Source organism: Egretta garzetta, unplaced genomic scaffold (genome assembly GCF_000687185.1).
Source record: "Egretta garzetta isolate BGI_Z169 unplaced genomic scaffold, ASM68718v1 scaffold79, whole genome shotgun sequence".
Lineage (NCBI taxonomy): Eukaryota > Metazoa > Chordata > Aves > Pelecaniformes > Ardeidae > Egretta > Egretta garzetta.
Window position 1 is genome coordinate 1,425,456 of NW_009260791.1, and position 26,683 is coordinate 1,452,138.

The window sequence follows — 26,683 nt, forward strand, 5'->3', positions numbered from 1 at the left end:
GGTGAAAAAGTATTTCCTTTCCTCATGGTGACTTACCACTTTAGACGATCCAAGTTTTAGTAAATTCTACCTTCCCCTGATACAGCGTGGCTCAGGAAAAATTGACCTGCTATGACAAGCTGTCCTTTAATCTGAGAGTTACCTGAGCAGCACTGTGCCTTGACTTACAGATAGAGTGTATTTTGCAGCTTGCGTTAAGGAGAAGCCATTGTTCTGAGCCCCATTTACAAACCAGCAGAGAAACAATACGCCACTACAATATTAGTTCTGTAGAAGAGGCCTATACTAACAAAAGTATAAGATGCTAAAAAGCATTAACCAAATGTTCTTACTCATCTACCCGTCAACAGCTTTTTTTGTTGTTCAAGTGCTCTTTACAGGAGCTGACAGTAGCACAAAATCTAATAGAGTTTTGGATAATCATATTTCTTGAACTGGGAGGACCTCATGAAAGCTACAGTCAGCAATAAACAGCCAGAAACACAGAAGTTTAGAGAAAACCAGCAGAAATTATCATCTTCTGTGCCACCAATTACCATATTCAGATGAGATAAAGAGCACCTGGAGTACTAACAAATTCACATGCAGCAGGAAGGCAGGAATGGCCTTAGCTATCAAGAGCATATGATGATGGAGGCAGGATGAAGAAGCAGGAAAGAACACACATATAAAAAAATCATACCCATGTCATTACAAAATGTAGGCGAAACAATCAGTTGATTTTTATATGGTCTCAGATTTTCCAGCTGCTCAGCAAATACTGTTGGAGACTGTCACATCAATGAGACTCTTCGAAGTTAAAGTTCAACAGCCTAAAGACCATGAAATGATCTTTTCCCAAAAAGATGTAATCACCCTGACTGCAGAATTAACTGCACACTCTTCTATACTGAGGATATCACAAAGGCATTACAAGACAACAAATGCCATCACTTGTCCTGGAAACAACATACATATTCAGAGTGGCTTTTGACTGAATATATACATCTGTGAGCAATAGTGTTATGATGAGTGGAAAGGATCACAAGATAAATCCACCGAAGTGAGAGAGACTGAATTTTTTCCTTCATACTGCTTCTCTTCCCTCACAAGCCCCACCTTGGCTGCACTGTCCTTACTGGAGCTAGCACAACATCTTATGAGCATCTTGGAAACTGGATGTTAGAACAGAAGTTACTCCACGGAAGGCAAGGAAACGACGCAGAGATGGAGGGTACATAAAAGCCTAATACAGTAGAATAATCCTGCACTTATGCAGCCAACAATAGCCTTCTGTTCTGCACCCAGTCATTAGGGAGAGGTACGAGGGAGCTAAGCACGAAAGCCCAGGCCTGCGTATCTTGAGCAGAAGAACTGTGTACAGCATATACCAGAGCAGTAGCTGCTCGGGGCAGCCACAGAGGGAACAGCCACAGGGGTTACACATGGATTGATGGCAAGTGAGAAAACAAACTTCTTGCACAAACGCCCTTAACAAAAGCTAATATGTCTCAGATCATGTTCAGTGGAGACTTTACTATAAAATTAGTGAGGAACAAATTAAAATGGGTGTGAAGGGATTGCATGAACTCTTTTTCTAAACTCAGATTGAATCTGAGGTGCTTAGGGACATGGTTTAGTGGTGGGATGGCAGGGTTAGGTTAAATGTTGGACTCAATGATCTCAAAGGTCTTTTCCAACCAAAGTGATTCTATGATTCTATGATTTTGCAGTTTGGAGATGTTTTAGGAAATTGTACAATAGGGACCTATCCAGTAGTAGTAAGTCAATGAAGAGATGACCCCTACAGCAGACCTTCTGATTTCCAACATCCTTCACTTTTTCTCATGAAATCATAAAAATTATTCTGATGTTTTGACTTTCCTAAAGTCTTTGATTATTCAAGAACCAGCAGGGATTAAAAGCATTAAAGCACTGCAGCAAAGGCTTTCGTCCTAATGTGTCCAGCACCCCTGGGAACCACCGGTCCTATAAGAAAAATCTATTCTCAGCAGTTATCTAGCATTACACTGCAGACTCAGAAGGTCTGGACAGCCCAAAAAGCATCAACACGTTTGAGGTTTTTTAAACAAACCTTCAAATACGTAATCATCAAACATCCTCACTAAAATAAAAAAAGAAATCCATGCTGCTACCTGTGCTTGAGACAGAAAAGCATGCAGCACTTAAACCATTCAGTAAATGATTTTGTAGTGTTTCTTATTGTCAGTAATTTTACAACATCTCCATTTATTGCATACATAATGGGCAGATGTGTGTTGTCATTAGACTGTTCTTAGCAAACACTGCTATAAAGGTACTTGGAAGATAATAAAATGTATAGCCCTATGCTCAACATCGGCATTGTCAACAGCAGGTACACTGCTGTTCACAACAGCATGGCACAAAACACAGAAAAAGCCTGGTTTGCTCAGGGTGTTGATCATCCATCCGTGAACAAACCCAAACAGGAAGGGATGCTGGTTCCAGCCCTTGGGAGGAGAACTGGAGTGGGATCTCTGTCTTGCTGCAATGAACACTGGGTGCAGCTCAGCAAAAGGAAGGGGCTGGAACAAGACCTAAACATTGGTCTAAACCAATCTGATTTTCAGTTGTCTTTTGCCTTGTGTCCTTCCTGGGCTTTTGCCCTCTGCAGTCCCTCTCACAGTGTTTTCATAGAAGGAAAGCATGCAGAGAGTTTTCAGGATCCGCAGAACAGACCTCATCCACCTTTTTTGCATCCATGGCTTTTCACTGCAGCTACAGAAAACAGCTAATGTGAATACAACACACACTCCCCTCCTGCTTGCTTAATGCCAGGGCTTTGGGGTCCTTTTCAGAAAAGTCCATGGGCTGTGAAGGAGATACTTTGTTATCACAGCAAAGAAGTATGTCATCCTCCATGAGCCAGATCCCAATTCTTGCAATTAAGTGCAATTAACAGGGGGCTACAGTGATTTGATGCTGCAACTGATGTCAAATACCAACAAATCAGAATCCAAAGAGTATAGAAGACATGAAGTACTTAAACACTAAACATCCTTCACAGTAGCTGCACCAATGAACCCTTCCCTTCCTTCATGTCTGTAACAGCCCTCCAGCCCGTCTTGCTGACAAGACTTGCAACTCACCCTAATTTCTGCTGGGTTCAGTATGAGAAGGTAGCTCACATGCAACAGGAGGAAATGTGCTACCCATTGCTTTGGAGGATCCTTTTTGTCAACTCTCCCAAAGCCTGTCCTACACCTGATGACCAGAAAGCATTTGGGAAGCATTCCCATGGACTTTCAGATATTTTATGTCCTTTATTGCAAACCAACTAGCAAAAAGGCAGACCTAAAGTACCTTGTTCCAACAGAACACAGAGGCTACACTGCAGACACTGTTCTCTGATGCTCCTATTCTTTCTAAAACCCTAGGATGCAAGAATGACTAAATACTACCAAGAGTACAAGCTCCAGGTTTGTTTTTTTTTTCCCTAATCTGACACGTGCCAATCCAAGACCTAGCAAACTCAGTACAAAACCTCGGTATGTACTTGTAATCACTGCTTCCATGACGAACCCACTTTGCTGTGCCTGCCACTCGTTTCAGACACACACAAAAACTGCCTTTCAGTTTAGGAGTCTTTCTTTTCATTAAATGCTGCTCTCCACCATACATACTCTAATCAGATATAACAGGAGCACAGGAGAGCGTGGCAGCAGGGGGAGGAGAGATTGTTACCACAGTACAAGGCACTCGGAGCATCACTTGCAGGAGGGATGATGTCCTGCCTGTTAGCTTCTTTTCTAGTTTCTTTGCTTTATGCCCCCACCTCAGACAAGACAGTCTCTTTTTTATCAGTCTGGTAGCCTTGGCAGTTTGGCACTGTCAATCCCTCTGCAGCACAGACAGTTACGTTCTGGAGTGCAGCAATACTGAACTACCAGACCAGAATCTCCACATAATCAATAAAAAGAGACAGGAAAATCAACAAAAGGAGGCAAGCAGATCATGTCATTGCTTTGACTTTCTCCTAAGAAGCAACTACCTCCCTCCACTGGCTGCACAAGGGATGTAGACATTTAGCACAAGTCCTCATTACCAGGCTTCTACTTTTTTAATCTTAGAGCACTTATCCGAGCCATCTAAAGAAGGAGGCCACAATATTCCTATAATTGAGTTCATGCCACTTGCAAAGTCAGCAGAGTCTTATTTCCTAGCCTGGTGGACAGCCACACCACCGCTCTCTTCCAACTGTGACCATGGAATCTCTGAGGTTTCAGAAACTCATCCAGATGCTGCTATGTTTACAGCAGATCCTTAATTTTAACAGTGCCTCAGAAAGGTTCTTCTCACATATGTTTTCCAACGTTGTCACACTAAGTTAGGCTAGGTAGTGGAGAACCATTATGGAGAGATAACAGAGAATGGGAAGCTCAAGGATTTAAAATAATAAATAAGGTGTGTTACCTGGCCAGCACAGCCTCTGGTGGAAGGTATGGTAATGAGGACCACATCTAGCTAACTGCCAGCATTTGCTGCTGCTTTTGCTTAGCCTCACAACCTGGCATTGAGCCCTTCTGGCCCATGAATCCCATTGCACTTTCATCTCCTCTCCTTCCTGTGTCACCTGCCACTGGCTACCAACCTGGAGAGAAACACAACCTCACAAGCAGATCAACTGAAATTTATGAAGACTGAGGAGAGTCTTGTTTAGGTGAGGTACTTTGTCTCAGTGTTTCTGAGAATCAAACGCTGATGTCCATTCACTCTAGTTTCTATGGCAAAGACTTGAATGTAAGTATACCTAACAGAAGCCTTCACTCTTTGTCTCCCAAGTATATTCTTTCCTAGTTAGTACAGAAAAAAACATATGGTTACAGAGAGAACCAGAGCTGTCCTGCCAGCGCTTCTGACTCCCTGACATGCCCCGCCTCGGGTGGGAGGCATATCAGACACAAACTGGTCTTTGCCATGGCTCACCCCATCTCTTCTATGCAATTTCAGGAGGGACTAAAGGAGGGACTAAATTACCCTTAAAAGCTATGACACTTGAAGACTGAAAACACCTTTGTCTGCTTACATCACTGCCAATACTGAATGACCGATTAGATACTGGAATTGTAAGAATGAATTTGAGGTCTTGGCAGCAGTTCTCCATTCTGTGCCCTATCAAACTGTGGCCACAGCAGGGTTTCTCCATCCACATCAAAATACTGCCTGAGCTGATCACTGCATCGGAAGCCTATGTTGCATCCTGTGTCACTTGCTGAATATACAGAGGCGTTACTTCACTGACAGAACAAACTCCCATGGGCTTTAGATATAGGTGACATACTGAATACCCCATATTTGCATTGTTTCACCATGAATAAAAAGAACCCAAACGTCTTTTCTAACTATGACACAGTTTCCTTTTCGAGTCCCTTTTAGATGTCTAACAGTCCTTCATATGGCAAAGTATAAAACGTATGAGAAATGCAGCACTACAAATGTAGAAATGCTATACCTGGGAAGTGGGAGATAGACTTTACCATCAACAACAAATGAATCATCTGCTTCTATCCCTGGAGTTGTACGTATGTCTTTTGTATTTTTAGTACCTTAACTAAATGTTAAGTATGTGTTTTGCGTTGTGAGAAAGAGGGATATTCCTGGCAGCCAACAGGCACAGAAGATTCTTTATTCTAGGCTCCCCTGCCCCTTAACCCTTTACTCTACATCTTGCACTGCAAACCCCTTCCAAGAGTTGCACTCCTCTCTTCTAACAGGACAGAAGTCTAAGGACTGAACAAAGTGAGTGATGTCAGACTGGAAACAGATGTCAGACTGGAAAAGTGGGTCAGTAGCTGTTTCTTATTAAAAGAGCTATAGCCTGCTCCTTCTTCATTTCTCCCCTTACACCCCAGCCTGGCTTCCCCTGTTCCTGCAGCAGCTCTTTAGTCGCTATGCCACTGTGGCATCTCTCACTTTGATTCCCTTCCAAGTCTGCACCTCAACTTTTCTCCTTCCAACAGTATTTGGATCACAGGCCAGCAAGTCAGGACTTGCAATAATCCTTGGGTGCCAGACCACGAGAATGAAAAATACCATTGGTAGCCTGCAACACTTTTGTTCGTGAAGGCAAAAGCACTGTGCACTAATGCAGTTGCCTGCCATCAAGTAGTTATATCAGAGCAGTATGAGGCTGCCATGCAATGCCACAATAAATGCTGTGGGGTCAAATACACTTCAATCTGCACATTTTTTTTCGTGTATCCAGTCTACAGATAAATATTTCCCGTGAGTTGCTTCTCGTGTTGCCAAAGAACCTCAGGCATGAAAGCCATGTTTTGCCTGACACTGGGCCTAAACCAGCATGGGGTCTGTGGATTCTAGTTACAAACAAAATCAGTTTCTCGGGATTAGGACCTCTGCATGTGTCTTTTCTGTTGTCCTGAACTACAACGTCATTGTTCTGTTAACCTTAAATACGCTCTGATTCTAACATGCATTTATTAGGACCTCAAGTTCCCACGCTGGTAAACATGCATTCATACATGTACTTTTCTTATTCATACTGATGCTGGCCAGAGTTTGGCTGCGTTATGGATCTCAGGCCAAAATTAAAATGCTTACATGCCCTTAACCTTCTGATTTCTTTTGACTGATAATAAAAGGAGTAAAAACCAACACCATAGATACATAAAGGTACAGGAGATGAATCCTGTCCTTTACGTCATTGGTTAGCTTTGGATTCTCTTCTGAGAGCCAGGTCCAGGAGACGGACATAAAACAGAGTCCAGAAAGTCCTGAATCACAGAGCTAGTCACTCCCAATACTAAATAAAGACCTAGGGCAAGCATAACTGCAATTCTGGGGGGGAACAATGCATTTATGGTAGCACTTCTTTTTATTGTGTCTGTCCAAAACCTAATCACACAACAATTGGCCAAAACAATTCCCAAGGCTGTGGTTGAGAAAACCTTTGATGTTTTCCAGAATCCTCTAATCCAATGTAGTCTATAAGAGAGAACCAACTGCTGAGCTGACATTGGCATAGCCAATCCCCATGAATCTTTTATTTTCTCCCATATCCTCACAGCACGGATGGCAGTGTTGATGCTTCAGCTGTTTTAAGGACCACTGGCAATTAACTACTATTGCTGCTTAGGGCAGCATGCTACAAATTGCTGGCTGTGAGAAGCTTTATGAATGATCATAGATCTTGTGCTATAAAAGCTAAAAACCTCATCCGGTCTTTAGGAAGAATTTTGGTCATTAACAAAAACTTCCTGCAAAGAAGAAAATCCTCTGGAGAGGGAGTAAGTTAGTCAATTCTGCCTGATATTTTATGCACTGTACCTAACTTTCATGTTCTTTCTCATAAGCATCATGGTACTATGATCAGTATTTAAAAATGCATAGGGGCGGTACACTGAGTGGGAAAGAAGCTTCTCAAATATTTACGGCAGAAGCTCAAAAATATCCAAATTTCCAATTCTATGACACATGCTATAACCATTAGACCACGGTACCAAGGTAAGGTGACAGAAAGAAGGGGCTGAAAGCCCTAAGACTCTGCTAATGGCTTACAGTTAATTCTTTGGTGTACTGTGAGTGCAATTCAGCCAGAATGCAGTGCTGATGGCCAAATTTTAACAGAAAGATTAGTTTCAATACAAGAAAACACCCTTCAGGAAGTATTTCCTTTTCTCAGTGATCTTAACCCCACCTCTTTTTTTAAAACCACTAACCTTCCTCATTCTGAGTGTGGCAGCAGCACAATAAGGATAGCAATGATTAATGGAACTGCCTGGTATTTGAGAAATATATAGCTCAGACATCTTACAGTAGTAAATTCCTTTCCATGGGGCCTTGAACACATACATTTTGTCTGTCTGTACCAGCATTCCTTATGCCTCATATCTCCAATCATATATCTTTAAATCACCAGTCAGAACGAGTAAGAACAAGATGCAGAGAATCTCCCACCATCTCCTACAGATTTGCCTTATAAGAGATGAACTTGGAGACATGTTGCAGTTAACAGTATCTCATTAGCTGGCTTGACCCATAAACAGCCATCAAGGAAATCCTACCATGCAAAAAAAGAGGAAGACTAGACAGAACTGAGATACATCACCTGTCCCACGCAAGAAAATCCCCATAACTCAAGTTCTCACTTGGTACTATTTCCAGTAATTTGCCTGAGTCTTCTCACATGCAGCAGCATTTTCTGCCTTAGGAGACAAACCATACTCAGTCAAAGAAAGTCTGGAACCTGAAGACAAGGTCTTCAGAATGGTTAGGGAATGAAGTGGCAGACAAAGAAGGTAAGCTCATGAAATGACGGTGGAAAAGACTGGAAGGAAATGATCAGAGAAGAAAGCTTGCCTAGTGTGGGGACTGGAACTTAGCATTGGGAAGACCAAAAAGAGCAGGGGAATGTCTCATGGACACATGGGATTTTGTTTTAGCTCTCCTTCACACCTTCACCTCTGTGTAACCGACGTCAGAAAACTCAGCTTACCTCGCTCACATGTTCTACCCCAGTAGCCTGTGCCAGTGCAGTCACAAATGAAGCGGTTCCAGCCATCCTTGCAGACTGCGTTATTCTTACATGGGTAGCTGTCGCACTGCTTGGTGCTGAGGCGGGAGCAGGAGGACTTGACTCCTGCGGCATTCTGTGCCTCTGCCAGCTGCCGGATGTTCTTGCTTCGCCCATCGATGAATAAGTCTCGGATACAGCCAACATAGCCATAGTTCAGCATTGCTGTCCAGAGCTCTGTGGGAAGGATGAGTCCCGCCCGGTTCTCCGGCAGCCCACCGAGGTACATGTCGCCTTCCAGATCTAGGATCTCACTCTCCCCACTAGCGGTGAATGGGGTGCGTCTGCTGTTCACTGATATAGTACCTAAAGGAGGAGGATAAGGAGACATCAACACTTCCACTTACAGCCTCAGTTTAGTTCATATTTTTTTCAATAACAGAGTGAGGTTTAAAGTTCAGTGCAGGAGAGTGAAGATTCCTCCCTACCAAATACACTCTTAAAAGAGGCAGTGGCTCCTACACAGCTCCCTCTCCTCTTGACCACAGGCCGTAAGTACTTCCATGCAGTGACTGATCATCACGTGTCTGTATCCCAACTTGCATTACAGGGTCACAAGCATAACAATGTGATGGCTAAATAATAGCATGTAAAAACTGAGCATTATTCAATGGTATTCATCCAGCAAAGCAAAAACTTACTGAGACGATATAGGAGTTTAATGGTATCAGGACTAGAGAGAAAAAAAGATAAGTAAAAGCATATTAATTCACACAGCTCTTCCAGAAAACACTTCACCAGTATCTCCAAAGCTGGACCTGGATGATGGAACTACATAGGCCCTCATCAAGTTTGTAGATGCAATCAAATTGAGGAGAATGGCTGATGCGCTGGTGGAAGCACAGGAATATGATTCAGAGAAACCTTTACAAGGTAGAGCAAAGGACTGATAGAAATGTTTGATGTAAACCAACAACAATAAATACAAAGTCCTACACCTGGGGCAGGATAACCCCACACATAAGTACAGGCTGGAGTACAGCTGGCTAAGGAGCAGCTCTGCAGAAAAGGACCTGGGGATACGGTGGACCACTCTTTGAACATGAGTCAGCAATGTGCACTTGCACTGATCACAGGCTGCAGCAACAGAAACTCCAACTCCACCATGAGGGTGGTCAAACATGGGAACCGAAACCTCAAAGAGGTTGTAAAATCACCATCCTGAAGACATTCGAAACACAACTGGACACGACCCTGAAGAAAGCCCAGGTTTCAACAGAGTTTGGACTAGAAATCTCCAGAAGTTTGTTCCAAAATAAGTTATTCTATAGTTTTATAAAGAAAGTTAAGTATTCTAACTTCCATTTTACAAACAGAAAGATTGAGGTAGAGAAGGTCAGACAGCGCATCCAAAGAAAAACAGGGAACATAATGCAGGTGTGTCACATCCCAGAGCAGAGTACTCTTCAGAAGAACATTCAGTAGCTTTCGTGATAGGGGCATCTGCCCACCATACACTCAGCTAAAAATCAGCAATTCACTCTCCCTAGCTATAAATCATTGCATCCAATTGCCTTGTCATTAAGATAGTCTGTCCTCAGAGACAACTATCCAAGCTTTAAGATTAATTCCACATCACTGCATTTTTATCATACACCCCTACGATAAGGTGGGAGAGTTTAGTTAATAGAGTTAGCTCTATTTTGTGTCTCTCTGAGAAGTGCGGTCGTGTACACATGCTTTTTCTTCAGTTGTAATAGATGTCTTCTTAGAGAACAGCACGTATGACACAGACACAAGGTATTTCATGTGTGTGATGTTCAGTAATAATTTAGGAATAATGTCAGAGGCAGCAGAGTGCCAGAGGCAACAAAGGCGTTACAAATTAAAGGCTCAAAGAGAACCAGGGTTATTTGATGAATCATTTTGTAAAAACAAACTGCAGCACCGCAGACATTTTCCCTTTTACTAAGTAAGAAAAGAGAAGATGTGACACTATACCTACAGTCGTAAGGGTAAGGTGTCACAGAGCCACAGGATCACAGCCCCCCTTCCAGCATCTCCACTGTTCCTCCTCAAAAGCAGAACGTGGAGTACATATTACTCAAAAGTCTAGAACAAACCAAAATACTGGAGGGCTGAGGTCCAAACAGCTGCTACTATGGAGAAAACAAACACCACCTACAAAAGCCACAAAGGTAAAGAAACCCCCCAAAAAAGAAGAAACACTGGATACCAAGGAAAAGCATAAAACCTGGAGGGTGAGCGTGAGACGATGAAAGGAAATAGGCTAGACAGCAGCCTAAACTTTCTACTAGTGTTTGTACCTTACAACTATTCCTGTAAGGAAATGGTACCCACTCAGATGCACAGCACTTTTAAGACAAAGATGCTGAGATGGAGAAATTCTGAATTGACCCTAGGAAAGAGCAGTCACATGAGCTGAGGGGTTTTTTTCCTTCCCCAAATCCTGTATCTGCAACTGTGTTTAGGTAGATCAAATCCCACCCTTAGAAATCAGAAGCATCTCCTATTCAGTCCCTTAGGGACTTCACACAAGGCTAAAGAACAGACCAAAAGACCCCAGTTACTGAGGGCAGAGGGGGTATACAAAGCACTGTACTGATGTAGACCAAACCTTCCAGTACGATTTTTAGTGTCTGAGTGGGTTAGACAACATGTGTGTTTTGTAGCTGATGACCAGCCAAATACGTTGTCTTGTGCAATGTCCTCAGTGTCCCCCAGCTAGAAACTGCAACAGGTTTTGTGGACACTTTGTAGGTGCTTTCCCCAAGGGCAGAAAGGTTACAGGACACTAGGTGTCCATATCCATGCTGTCAGCTTCTGTCACAGTAGAGAGAAAAACAGCTTTTGTTGCTCTGGCAGCCAAAAGAGACCAAAGCATACACAAAGCCTAAGGGGACCAGAGGTGCCTGAGGTTATTTGAGAATGACTTCCATGCTTCCCCAGCATTTGCACTCCTGCCTTAGTACACTGCAGTAGTGAATATTTGGATTTTTAGGCTATTTTACTGCGCTCAGCAGAGCCTGAAGATTTGGACTGCTATAGAAATAGGAAGAAGAAGGGGAGAGATGACACCTAATAAAGGCCTGGCGGCTTGAGTAATGAGAATCAGAACCTCTAGGTCATTAGCTCATTAAACCCAAATAGCTATTTTGTAGCCTACATTAAGTAAGTTCATTATTTCATTTCAGTTTCTAGATAACAGACATCCACATTTAAAAAAAACCCCAAATTTCCAAGGTGTAACTGTTCTGTGGTCTGCATGTGGGAGGAGAGCCAAGGACTAAACAAGAAGAGATCCTGAACTTCCTTCTCACACCTACGAAAAAGCAAAAGCACCACTGGATGAGAGTGGTTGATGCTTGCTAAAGGTATGGCGTGAAGAAATCAACACCAGTATCCTCATTTTCTGGGGAGAAGGTATCAGTCACTAGGACCATTAACCTAGTACTCATCATCAGAAGAAAATACAAGAATGTACAAGTGTGTTCATTCTTGTTGAACAAAGTGCTTTTAATTCAAAATCTGTTACCTGTAATCAGTGTCCAGAACGTCACAAACCTCCCTGCCAAGCGACAAACAAGTCAGTCCTATGGTCTCATCCACCAAGCAGCAATGCAATCTGTCACACCCTCCTAGTCCAAATGAACGTGTGTCCCTCTTCCTAGGTTTTTACAAACTTTCTTAGCAGAGAGCTTAGTGTCATTTCTGGTTTTCTCCTTCTTCAGCTGCCTCTCCAGGGACTTGACAGTCCCCAAGTGAGCAAGCAAAACCGAAGGCAGTACTGAATGCAACTAATTGAGTTTATCCTTGGAAGTTAATTAAATTTTAGCAATTCTAAAGAAATCAAAGCTCCATTTATTTATTTATGGCTTCCTTTATAAAATGTTCCTATCGATGTCTTTAGGAGATAGCAATATATAACCACACATATTAAGTCTTAGTAGAGCACCATGCCAAATACAAAGAAACTCCTCACATCATCAAAGAAAAAACTAGCTGCAGGCAAAGACCTGTTCAAACGGGTAGGCTTTGCATGGGATCTGAAAGTCAGCTCTTTTGAAAACTCAAGGGAAGCAAATCCTAGCACTGCATTCTCTCTGCTGATGGTATTCAGCAACTGGAAACACAAAATTAGGGACATAAAACTATCATCTGGAGATCACCAGACAAATCCCAAATCCACTTGCAAATGTAAGCAAAATTCCCTTTGAAGGGATACACAGCCAGGCTTTCAAGATCCCAGCAGTTCAGGAAGAATTCAGGTACAATCGTTCACATGTTATCAAGATGAAGTTACAGGATTTGATCATATTGTTTCCTTACACAATTTCAGAGTTCATCGTGAGTATGTTAGCTTGATATCTAGCACTAGAAACAAACAAAATACCTCGCAGTAATTGCATGGTAGATATATAATTAGAAATAAACTAAAACACATTTTTGAAAGTGAGAAGCTGTGAGGAAAAACGGAGCATCCACTGAATGCTGACTCAGATATTAAGACTGGAACTGAACATCCAAAAGAGAGTAAAGAAACCTAACTGAAAACTACAAGATACTAGAGGAAACAGAATAGAATGAAAATGTTGATTTGTCGTCATAATTTTGTCACTGGTTGTGCCCATCACTTATTTTCCTCATTACAAGATCCCAAACCCCTGCTCTTTAAAGATCCAGGAGATGGTAATATTAGGTCACAGCAGTAAGTTTTCCTTTGGTTTCTACTAAGTTTCTTTTTGAACAGAAACCCAAAGTAGATCAGTGAGAATTTCTCAAACCAAGAACTAAATAGCAATGGTTCTGAAGGATCTCAAACCTTACCATGGCCTAACAAAGAAGTCATCACTATAATTATGTATGTAATTGCAAAGATAGGTCCAAGATATCTGAAGATTGTGAATAAAACATTAATAGACTGCCTCAGTAATGTACTATCTGAAGTTCACACTAAACATTTAATGAAAACCTAGCCATTCACATCTTTGCTTTGCTGGATAAACATCACTGGAATAACACTAAGGTTTTGTAAGAAGGTGACTCATATCTAACAGCTTCTGAAGGTTCTGAGAATTAATACACAGCCCTAGGTTTGGATCTGAAAGATGAATCTACTTAAGAAAAAGTCATCACTCTACCTGATCTTCCGTCTCGTTGAATATCTACATGATACCACTCTCCATCATTGGCTTTCTTCTGTGTGGCCTTGACTTTAATGGTCCCAGAGCCCATGTCCAGCAGCAAGTAGAGGTTCCCATCTAGAAGCTCAACTGCAAAGAAGTCTACCTTTGTATTTTTCTGGCTCCTGGCATCTTTCCTCTCCTGAGGCTTGCCATGGGTGAAAAGGATCAGTCCGTTGGGTTCAGTGGTTCGGAAATCAAATGAGATGGAGCCCATCCTTTTGGTATTCCATTTAGGCAGACTAATATAGGCCTCAGGTGTCTCAAAGCTGATGGGATCCAGTGTAGCCACATTCTCACATACAAATTTCACTTCCCCATAGATCTTCATCTTAGTATCACCAATACGTGCCAAGCGAGACAGCTCCAGACGTATGTCGTTATTCTTATAAACAACCTGCCAGACACAAGGAAAAATATCATACATCAATCCTGCATACAGTACAAGTACCCCAATTACTTTCAGCCATGGGAGATAAACTTGTCCCAAAAGGCAATGGCGAGTAGAAAGGAGACCATGCAAGAGTCTGACATGATGACGGAGAGTGCACAACCAGGAGTGTGTATAGAAGTGACAACAACAGGTATTTTGGGATGACTGTAGATCATCAAGCAGGCAGAAACGAACACTTAACTGAAGGACAGTGAGAACAATTAACTCTACCACAGGCCCACTCTGCCGTAAAAGCTTTTGTACATAAAAACACAGTGCGTGTCTGGTATCGTGCTGTTATATTTGCATAAATCCCATACAAAATACATAGCAAAGTGTAACCTCCATGTTCATCACTGCTAGGCACAGCAGGGAACTCTGTACCACCACTGTCATTTCTCTATTATCCCTATAAGCCCACTTAACTACAAGGAGAGAGACACAAAAAAAAATTAAGCAAGTTACTGTGAACTGTTGGTGATTGCCCTGTGGCTCCTCAAGAGCTACCGAAAAAAACCCACAAAGACTTAAAATTTCCCTGACCAAGAAATCTTAGAACACTATAGGCACAAACTTGCTATGGAGATATCAGCATGGCTTACCCTCACTTCAAGAAGCCTATGCTCTCTGTGCTAACACATAAAAGCCTGTACATATTCAGTGCCCGGGCTCTCACTCTCTCTCTGGCTTAAGGACCAGAACTCTGGACTCCGTTTTGCTACATGGATGGAAATTAGCCAAGATAAGAGTCCCAAACAGGCAAGGACTCCTGAGCAAGCCAGGCACGCACAGGAGTCCAGACCTCCCGCCCTTCTCTTTCTCACAGGTACAGAATTAATTCCTTACAGAGAATTCCTCTCTGCCCTGTGCCATTCTCACAGAGGCAGGGACTGGAGAAGGGACAAAACCAAAATATTTGTGAACCATACTTCCTCTCAACCACCCTCCATGCTTCCTAAATCCAGAGCTAGCTCATACAACAAGCAAAAGCATTTCTGCAACTAGCACAGTTTTGATTGAATTCATGTTCTACAACACTACTGGAGACTCTGATTTCTTCTAAGAAGTTATTATTTTAAACTACTTTGTATCTATACATGTAGCTTATACATACACACACATTTGATTTCTGCTTTCAAAATGCTAGCAGGATGACTTGTCAGCAATTTGCTATGAAAAGAGAAGGGAAAGGAGATATGTGTTGTTAATTCTACAAATAGGACAGGCAAGTCAGAGAACTGAGTGTGCAGTAAATATTAAAAGGCAAATGAGGGAGAGAATGAGGAATAAGCTTCTAAAGTAGGGGACCTCAGGACAAAAAAGAAATTAAATCACAATTCAACACATTTGTAGCAAGTGAAGAAGTTCCAGCTTTCGCTGAGCGTTAAAGGAGAGTTTCCCCAGTGCAGCCAGCATAGCATCAGATTTTCCTGTCGCAAAGGCAAACCACCCTACATCAGAGTGAAAGGAGAAGCCAGCTGTTAATTCCCATTCGGAGTCATGGCACAAAGCTGTAGTTCCCCCCAGCAGAGGCCAGTATTGACCCCCAATAGCTTGCTTTCCTTCAATTCCCAATAAAGCGCTCTGCCCTCACACAGACTTCAAAAACATCAAGTCTATTAATATCTGCAACAGGAATAAAATATATTTTCAATTTCTGGGACTGTAGTAGTTTCATTCTGCAGATTAACCATGTCAAATGCTCTTGCTAGAGAGACCATACGGCTCCTTCAAGTGACTGAGCGAGGCTGTGCAATACAGCCTCCTCCTCTTGCCAGACAGCGAGGTGGACCTCAGCCAGACAGCAGCTGCAGCTACCTCTGCATCCAGGAAAGGCAGACGTAAGAAGCAGCCACACACATGCAGCTATCTGGGCTGCCCAGGACTTCTGCACATACTTTGTGCGTGCAGCAAGTCCATTGCTTTCCACAAACGCTAGTTCTGAGCACTGCATGCAGTCCTGTCTCTGCATCTCAAGGAAACAGGGGGGGGCGAAGGTACAGAGGAAAATAAATAGAACAATTAAGAGGATGGAGCGGGATGCTTTGCGAGGATAGCCTCAGAAGGCCAGGGCTCTTACATTTAGAGAGGTATCCCGAGAAAAAACATGATTGAAATTTATAGAAGATGGAGAAGGCTAATGTAGAACTGCTCTCTGCCAAATCCAGCAATACTAGAACTGGAGACACTTGCTGAAACTTGTAGAATATAAATTTAAAATGGATTTTTTAAAGTACTTATTTACACAGAGGGTAGTGAACTATTAGAACTTGCTGCCACAGGAGGTTGTAGAAGCAAGAGAGCACCATCAGGCTCAAAAAGAATCAGAAAGATAAACAGACAGCAAGTCCACAAACTGATATTAAAGGGAAAAGGAAGGGACAGACCTTCTAATGATCCTAGTCCAATAGAAGTTGATGCTGTGGGAGCATAAGGGGAATGCACCACTGATAGTAGCCATGCTCACGTGCTCTCCCCTAAATAGCACTTGCACCTGCCACTACTGCAGGCAGAATCCTGGGTAAATGGATTGACTGTTCTTCAGGCCCACTAGGGCTTTTCTCATGTTCTTGATGAATCTACGTGTACAGTAGGTTGTGCACAGTCTACTCCCTGTCCCCCTGCAGGGACAGCCTGGGAAAGAGAGTAATTGGAAATGGGTTCCTGTAGACAGAGTCCTTCTCATACATACTCCCTGACTTGGGCACAATGCTGCATTTTTGGTTTCACCCCAGTATGGAGATGCTTTGGTGGGCAAGAGAACACCAGGCCTGAATAAACCGTGACTTTAATGATCCTGACACAGAAGAACTGCCCTTATAGGATACTACTAATAGTTGCTCAAGCCAACACTCCTCTAAACTGTACCTTGACCCAGCCTTTTCACAAATGAGAGGAGCAGACAGGCAGCACAATACCCTACATGTGACGGATGGCTGGTGCTGGGCTGTACCTAGCTACCACTCAGCGATCTGCTTTCAGCAGCCTCTGCAGGTTGCTGGCAGAAGGAATATGATCACATACACGTAAGCAGCTTCCGACTCTCAGCTGAGCCACACACAGGTTACATCTCCCCCTTTCACATATTTGATGCTTGAGTAACAATTCCCATCTCTTCTAGGGAAACAGAGAGGGTCTGCCTCTTGGTTTATTTGGGGTTTGCTGCAGACTGTCTTGCATTTTATAAGTCATACCAGTACAACAGCTGGAGAATCCTTGAGACAGAAGACTTTCAAAGGATCTAGAGAAAATTATATGGAGCCAGCTGCAACCTAGAAAGTCACTAACAATCTGAGAGCAAGTTTGAAAGAAAGGACCAAGAAAGTAAGCATGAAGGAAGACTTGGGGAAGAGAGGAGAAAGGGTGTTGAACAGATGCAAGAGTTCTGAATTCAATCTTTTCAAAGAAACAGATCCACGCTAATCTGAATCTCTATTATTCAAGTGTTTGTTGTATTTTACAATATTTTAATTAAAAAAAAACAAACAAAAAACCAACCACACAACCTAGCTTGAGAAATTTAAAAAGGACCTGTGTTTAAGCAAAAAGTACAAGTGTTCACATAGCTGACTTGAGGTATCGTTGACAGCCTCATTTGGACATCAAGATCTTGATATAGAATCATAGAACCATTTAGGTTGGAAAAGACCTTTAAGATCAAGTCCAACCATTAACATAACACTGCCATCCCACCACTAATATATATATTTATGTATAAGCAGGTACACAAGAATTCTCAGCACTATAAACAAAAGCATAAAAATAATCCTTGGGTGTAAAACCCAAGGTGAATCCTGAGCAGGAATAGAGAGACAGAAGCATCTCTGGCTTGAGCATGAGCTTAGGCAGTTTCCGATATCCGCAGTTCAATTGTTAAACCAAAGGCTTGAGAATGAGAAAAGGGAATATTACTAAATGACTCGAGTGTATGTCCCATAGTGAAGAACATTCAAAGTCTGTTTAATAGGTAGAGGTTAAAGGGTGATTTGATTACAATCTACGAGTACCTGTGCAGAAAACGGAATTTTGCAATAGAGGGCTCTTCAATCCATGTGACAAAGGAATAATGGGATCCAGGGGCTAGAAATTGAAGTTAGAGACATTCACATTTTAAAATATTAAGACTTATTTTTACATAAGGGTAATTTGCTATTGAAATAATTTACTACAGGTTATGGCATGTTCTCTGCTACTGGCAAACTTGAAATTAAAATAGTATCTTGTTTTCTCTAAAAGACATAGTAAGACAGGAATTAATTATATAGCAAATCAGCCTAGATTATCATAATGGCTCTTTCTGGCCTCATAACCTATGAATCTTTGTGTTTTAATGAAATCAACAGATGCTTCAGTGCAGTTTTCCGGGACAGATGAAACACGTCCTTCCCAAGTGTTAAAACTGCCTGGTAAAGGAGAAGATGTTTGTGACAATTATGGTCTGACTTGCCACCAGTGCTTTCAGTGAGGCTTTTTTATACACTTGTGACCCTACCTTGCAACCTACCATTAAAAAGGAAGGCAAGTAAAAAGTCTAAGACAAAAAACTTGATTCTACTGTTCTAAATACATGAACTTCAAGAACTAGTTTCTTAGAGAGTCACCTGCTGCAAGCCAGAGAAGAAACGTTTCTGTTTCACTGAGGAAGCTGTCTGCCAGCACGAGAACCTCTCATCCACATGACACTTCCTACCTCGCAGTCTCATTTTACCTGCAATCTCTGAACTAACTTGAAGGCTCTTCAGGATATACCAAAATACTGATTGAAACCCACACCTCTAACTCCAGATGAGGCTATGACTGACTCAGAGAACTGCCCCTCACTAGGACATAGTCTTCTAGTGCCACTCTGGGACATGATTTCCGTAACAACTTAGAGGTAAGCAAAGCCATGAAAGCAGTGCCCGTAAATTTGTCCATTTTTATCAGATGGCTTTCTGAACAAAGCCGATCTTGCCTGTTTATACAGAGACAAGCTTGAGTTCATCCTGTGTCTGATATGTGTATCAGAGAAGGTCAAGAGGTCTAAGAGAGTCAGGGGGATGATTCCTGGTAGACACGGCATACACATCTACTTTACAGTTATTCCAGGAAGGAAGGTAGAAAAGAGAAAGGGGAAGAAAATGTCTAGCAAAAGCTGTGTACAGAGCATTTGGGAAATAACCTTCATGCTTCCAATCTTAAAATCACTTTATATTCCCAAAAAATTGATTAGAACAATGAAAAAGTGTTTTTTCCTTTTCCATGAGAACTGCTTCTAAATACACTTTAACAGATGAGTACTTTGAGTGTTCAGTGCCCTTGTTTAATAAATTGGGCCAGTACAGAAGGATGGCCAGGGATGGGATAGTCCAGATACATACAGTCTCTGATAATCAGCATTAGAATTCCATGACATCTGAGACATTTTGTGGGATAAAAAGATATACAGTAAATTCATTTTCCTTTAAATCTGCTGAGAAAGAAGAGTTTGTTGTAAGCTGAGCTAAAACAAATTGGCAATCTAGTTTTGAGGTTTCTTAAAAATGGCAACTTTGCAATTCTGAAGCATTCAAGGAATTTCTCCAGCTAAACTTATAAGAAGCTTCACTCATGGGTTAATGAGAGCTCTAATCAGATGGCTTTTCACAATGATGAAAAGCGTCTCTCTGCAATCAAGTGAAGATGCAGATAGAGCGGGAGCAACAAAAGTGAGGAAAAATGATGTGCCAGACTTGGCCGGTAGCCAATATAAAAATTCCTCTCCAAGTGGGTGCTGTTGAGCAGGAAACATTGGGTTTGGTGCAGGCTGGACACAGGCATGCTCCAAAGGGAAATGGCCATTGATAGCCTGGCAAATTAGAAGATGACCATCATGAACAAGTGCAATAACACGAAGCCTGCATAAGTTTAGCTGGCTAGGAAGAGCACCTCTGAAGTTCAGCCAAGTTGTTCACCTCTGCATCCTGCGTATCACCAATTGCTTTTTTCTGTCACAGGCTGCCCCCCTTCACCAACAGCCCATATCACTTCCCAGAAGGGCTAACTGCGAGACGTTCAGCCTAGAACCTTTCTAAGACTTAAAGGCACCTGCACTGAATGAGGAAAGTTCCTGCAGCTTAATAAATTACAGTTTATCAGCTGGTTTTTACTATGTGTTTCTAGCCTGCCCCAGCCAGCAAGAAGAAATAAGCACACCAGCTAACAGAGCTTTACTTTTGTTTGGGACAGGCTATGGATGCAGCCATTCAAGACTTCGGTGATGGGTAATTAAAGCTGCTATACTTATTTAAAGAACCATATGCGGACTATGCATACCTGGTCTAAACATATTTGATGGTTCACTGGGATAACAATTACATTCAGGTAATAAACAAACACAATCACCATTCACAACACTGAAGGAGTTAATTTACCTGTCATGAAGAACAATACATTGAACACTGAAGATAAGTAACTGAAACCAAACAAATAAGACTCTAATATGATTTGTACTATGTTGACTCAAGTAATGTAATCCTATGTTTCATCTGAATTACGTTTAACAAAGAACATTTGTTTACCCAGCTAAAAATAGCAATATGGCGAGTAGAACGCTTAAACGATAAGGGAGAAGTATTTCAAGCTTCCCTACAAAAGTTTTTCTGCCTTACAAATCAATTATAGGCCCTGAATATCTTCAAGTTTTGTGGAAAACTCCAGAAGAGAAAAGAGATTGATTTAGTTTCAGAACACTTAGAGGAAGATACAGAGAAGCACTCCCTAAAGTAGGATATAAAGAAAAAGGAAGAAAAAAGGGATTGAAGGTGCCGGTAAAAAAAGGGCTGAAAAAGGCAGGGTGGATTCCTTTAGCTGGTCAAGTGAAAACCTTTCCTTAACAGATACTGAGGACAGAGGACCCAGCACTTCATTGTGGTCACAACTGTCCTTTAAGCCAAAAAATAAGCCCCTGCTTCTCATGAGAATTCAGGACATCAGAGTATGTTCCCAGTTACTACAGAGTTATCACTAACTCAGATCATTCTGGGGTAGCCCAGATTAAGGCAGATCAAGGTCCATTTTGGTGCCTTATCTTTCACCTTGGAATATACCAAGATAAAGACCAAAAATTTTATCTATGCCTTTTTGGAATAAGACCTAAGATTTTTTGCCTTACGACCAACCAAATATATGAATGAGAGAGATTCCAAACCTCAGGAGAAAAAAAGTTGCTTTACAGCTATTTATTGAAGTTCTAATATGTGTCTAAAGCTGTACAATATGTTTTTGCATATACTGAGCCTGCTGCTTCTTCAGTTAGCTATGAATATTGCTAAGTGACTAAGATGTCAAATGCTCTACAGCCTTACCTCTTCTTGCTGTTGTGTTGCAGTATTCAAACTACAGAAAAGCAGGGTGGTGAAGTGACCTACTTCTTGGATTCCTTCTTTTTAACAGGACAGAATTTATTTTATCACACGGGTGGATTTCTGCATCCTCCATGCTGGGATACACTGACTGCTAAATCATTTGGTCTACTGTTGAAGAAAATCTTGATTTCAAAGGTAATAGTAGACCCCCCAATTGCATCTCCAGATAAACATGATGGGAACATTAGAAATTATATGTATTTGTGAAAAAAGGCATGACACTGTATAGATGGGGAGAGAAACTTCTATAGTCAAAAATAAATGCTGCTGAAGGATTCTATATTAGCCTCAAAGACAAAGGTTGTTTCCTCAGCTACCGAAAAGGCACAGCATAGGCAGAAGTTAGATTAAGTAGGACTGGCTGTAGCATGGGCTATGATTTGAGGATGAATGCTCTTTTACAGTGGAAGTGTCAAGTTGTCTTCTTTCCTTGCTACAGTAACTTCAAGTTCTGCTGTAAGTGAAGAACAGGATCACAGGAAATAAGGTATAGTTTCTGGATTTCTTAAAATATCACTTCTCCACAGATTTTCTAAGCAATGGTGAGAAAGCCACCTAAGCTCAAATATTTTTACAAGTATATTCCTCACATCATGGTGTCCAACTTGACATCATGGAATTTTGCTGAAATGGTTTTGAGGTCATGGTTTTGCAGAAGTGCTCATTAGCCAAAAGCTGTAAGTAAAGACAAGGAGAGATTTTGTCTTTACTGCTAAAGCTAAAATAAATGCTCTGAAGAATTAGACTTAGATTTCTCAGTCTGTTCCTAAAAGCTAGCTGATACTTGTTAATATTTAGATGAAAAAGTAACTGACTGATATTTGACAGTAGCAGAGTTCACCTTTGTGTCATGGCAAAGCGTTTAAGGCATTTCTCTGTGGATTCAGGTGTGCAAACTTGAACTTCCCTCTTGCTTCATATGTTCTATTCAACCTCCATTTGGCCCAGTAACAGAGAAGAATAAAAGCTGCAGTACAGGGAAGCCAAAACAGCCAGCTACGATGTTCCGTACTTGTGCCACAGGCCATAGACACAGGCGTACCTCCTGCTAGCCCTGAAAAGCAACTTCTGCCTTGGATGTGTCTCTGGACATAAGAAGGGCATAGAGGAAATGCGTCAGTATTTTACAAGTATTCATGCATATATAATAATGAGGAAATTCTGTGTTCTACACTGAGCCTGTACAGTGCAGAGGTAAAAACAGACCAAAGAAACACTTAATAGCTACACAGAAAACAATTCATTGAGTGGATTGAATGAAGCATCCTGGAATGTATGGAGACGTAGGAGATGACAGTGCTGTACTCTGCTGGGGATCATGTCCAGTTTGGAGAATTGCACTTCAAGAAAGGAGTGGGACTATTTGAAAGAGTCCTGAGGAGGGCAATGAGAATAACCAGAGGTCTAGAAAATAGAGGAAAGATTGAAAGTATTGCTTCTTTTTAACATAAAGAAAACTGCAAGGTGACATTATAAGTGTTCAAATATAAAAAGGCTGCTACAAAGCAGAAAGGAACAATCTGTTCTTTGTATCTATGCTGAAAAGGACAAGAAATAATGGGCAAAAATTACAGCAAGGAAGTGTTAGAATTGATGTTAGGAAAAGCTTTTTTAATTTAAGAACAGTGAAGCACTGGAAAAGATTGCCTGAGGAGCAACCATCACTGGAGAACTTTAATTACAGCTTAAACAAATTGTCAAGACTCACATAGGTGTTGGAAAGGTTTAAATAACCTCTCATGGTCCATTCCAGTTTTATTTTATATAATTCTGTGTTGGGGAGGGTGGGGCATGAGAAAGGGGAAATTACTACATAACTAAAGACTTTTCTTGTGTTCAGTGCAGAGAAAGGAAGAATAAACCTTATATTAACACAATTCTGGTCTCTCACAAATTTGAAAGCTTAAGTTTACAAATGAACTTCCTAGCTAATGAAGATTTGACAGCTTTTTTAGAGTTAAAAAAAAAAAAGGACAAAAAAAGAAATCATAATCACAGAAGCTTATTTCCCAGCATGCGGTAGTTGGCTACAATTACATTCAGTTCTGTATTGAGCTTATATAGACATTCACCAGTTACAGAATGCTCTGCTCCTCCCAAATGCATCCTGAAATCTCAGATTTGTCTAGCTAGCACAAGCTAAATCTGTCTAGCTTGGTTCATTGATTGAGTATGTGAGGAAATGATTACTGTCAAGTGTCTTAAGGACTTCATCTGAAAGGCAGAGAGGAATTATTTTAGGATGGCCCCACTGATCATTTAAGGCTTGAACCTTATTACAGAAGACACTGAAAACTGTATCAGACAATGACTTGGCAAATAACACTCCACTTAGCGATTTCTTTGTATTTCAAATCCACCTTAGGTTATGCAAGTACAAAAGACCTATCTCAGAAAATAAGATTTGTTTAGTATGGCTGGGTGAACGTTTCCATCGGTATGGCTTTCTAACACAGAATTCCATTTTGCTAGCAGAGAATTAGCAATGAAATGCTTCACTTCAAGCCATTGCAAACCCAAATGGCATGTTTACTTTCATCAAACTTAACGGAAAAGCTTTTGTAAGAACGTACCATAATATAAAACAGCATTTTCCAGGCATTGCATTTACTTTCAATAGTGGTCCCCATTTTACCTCTGGTCTGCATTCTCTAGGGAAATACTTTCACATGACACAATGTCAGTGTCCCACCCAACATCAGAAGAGACACACGATGGTTTTGCCACAGAGCAGCTTGACCAAATACTCTGGCCCCTATGGGAGAATGGGACACCAGGGCCCTACAGGACAGCTACCACATGGAACTGCACTGGATAGGAAAATACAGTTCTTGTTAAACTGGCTCCAGTGTATTTGGGGTCAGCTTAATAATGAATATGAAACAATTTGATTCAGGGAATATCAGAATGTTATATATTAATTAAATTCTGAAGTTTTGAGGGATTTCCATTAAAAAAAATAAATCTTACCAGCAGCAATGAAAACAAATGTGGGCTGGAGGAACCTCCTTTGGGACAGAAATTCTTCATTTCACCCAGCTTTTCATTTCAGCGATAAAATGTGTTTTAATGAGAACAGCAATGTTTAAAGTCTTCTGTGAAAATACTGAATAGATATTGCTCACTTACACACACGCAGTTTTTCCCCACTACCTATCTTCCCTAGCCAACACGCCTTAAGCGTGCTTTGTAAGAATATCCCTGGCAGGTACAAGAAAGGAGTTCAGTCTCCATATGCCAGTCAAGCATTAGTCTCACTGCTTAGGCTTCCAATGTGCTAGGCAAGTTGTGCCAACCGCAGTGGTGTTTTCTATGGTTTTGTCACTTGTCCAGCAAAAAAACCAAATCAAAAACATTTACCATTGCACATGGGAGAGTACATGCTTAAAAGTGAGCACTGCTCAAATAACGATGCGATTAGAGCAACAGGGGAAGTATTTAGTGGATTTAGCATTGTGTAGGCTTAGTCCACAAACTTAAAGCAGCATCACTGTAGCAGGACAGTGTCACTGTTTGTAGCCAGATGACAGCGGCTGGGGGGGCCGCATCCCATCGTGTGTCTCCCTCAGCCTTAGCACAAAGGTTGCTGGGGCACGGGCACTGGCACTTCCTTCCATCTGCAATGGCAGCCAAAGAAAGAGGCATGCACTTGGCTAGGCTGTCCTCCTGCGAGGGAGCAAAGGCCCTCCGGGTCTGCTGATGAACCGCCATCGGCAGGATGGCACCATCCCACAGCTGACACCATCTGTACTGGTGCACTACATGGCTCTACGTGGACTGGGGAGGAGGAGGACCTGTCTCCATACATCTAGACAGAAATACTATGGGTTTCTAAATTTTTTTTAACACCTCTCTTGTTGCCCTGTGCAAAAACATGCCAACACGGGCATCTCTCCAGGATCTCTTTGCTCAACTCTGTTCAAATTCCAAGGCATGGAACAAAGTTCAAACTCTCCACAGGTAGGATTCCCCAAACATTTATCTGCACTGGCCTTATGTTGTGCAAAAACAGGGATGTGATGAGCTAAATATTTGCTTGAATATTTGCTGAAGGTGGCAGGGAATCTAATTAATTCCCTACCAACAAGAGGCATCAAGAGAAAAAATACTCTCATCTTGGCAAGGAATCTAATTAATTCCCTACTAACAAGAGGCATCAAGAGAAAAAATACTCTCATCTTACAACCCCACCTTGATGCGAGAAAAAGAACCAGAAGCTCTTTTACATCTTTCTCCTACATGCATCTAAAAACTCTCAGCCATGACCTCCAGCGATACAGCTTCCAGCACTAACAAAAGGAAAAGGGGGAAAAAAAAAAGCTTTTTAAGAAAAAAAAAAAAAATTTGTCTTCTGTTTAGGACCGCATCCCAGTTGCCACGATGCCAAAAAGTCTATAATCCATCTATTCATTCAGAAGCCACCCAGCTGCACCAGTCACAGCTTTAGTGCACAGATCAACACTCTCTGTGACCATTAAAGGGAGGCTGGGAATGGGGCAGCTCCCCTTCACCTGCCCATACAGCCTCACCTGGCCGCCAGAGAAACCCTTACTGACAAAACTGTTTTCCTAGGCTCCCCCCTTTGCAGGTTTCTTGAGGAATTGTATTAAAACAGTGCAAGGAGCCCAGCAGCACTGCCAGAGCGCACCAGGGGTGTTGGTAAAATTTCACCTCCATCCCTTGCATTGATCTGGAAGCTGTGTGCACGGAGCCTAAGTCCAGCTGCTCCTGGGGGTTAAGAGGGGAGGGAGAAGCAGCGCAGCCAGAATGCTGCCACGGCAGTGGAAGAGCATTAAGGAAAGCAAGTGAAAGGAGAAAAAAAAACAAAAGCAAAAAAAGGGTGACATTTTCCAGTGGAAGCACTGAAATAAGAAGCTGAAATGGGAGATAGATGAGGACCTAAGCACTTCATTCAGCACCAGATTACGCTTCCTTCTCAAAGTAGGTGAGGTGCTGCAATCAGGAGCTGCGAGAGCTCTTTGGTAAGGAGAGGTCAGGGCTGGAGTCAGCACTGAGCACCAGGCAAGAGAGGCAGCTGATGAGCTGGTTCCTGGCACACTGGGTCTGATTCTGCAAAATGCAAGAGCTCCCAATACTGTTTTGTCTCTGGAGTGGGCCTATCACTATGTATTTTTTCCTTTCTTAAAGGGGAAAAAAAAGGGGGGGG

The 26,683-nt window shown here is 41.8% G+C and overlaps 1 protein-coding gene across 5 annotated transcripts in view; it reads right to left on the bottom strand.

The window, feature by feature from the left end:
- NRXN3 (neurexin 3) overlaps positions 1 to 26,683 on the bottom strand; it is a 982,535-nt gene that overhangs the window by 698,713 nt on the left and 257,139 nt on the right. For all 5 annotated transcript variants that reach the window (XM_035901997.1, XM_035901996.1, XM_035901998.1 and 2 more), the window contains 2 exons: positions 13,657 to 14,095; positions 8,477 to 8,860 (listed from right to left, as the gene is read on the bottom strand). In XM_035901997.1, coding sequence (XP_035757890.1) covers positions 8,477 to 8,860; positions 13,657 to 14,095 — 823 coding nt within the window. The remainder of the gene's footprint in view (positions 1 to 8,476; positions 8,861 to 13,656; positions 14,096 to 26,683) is intronic.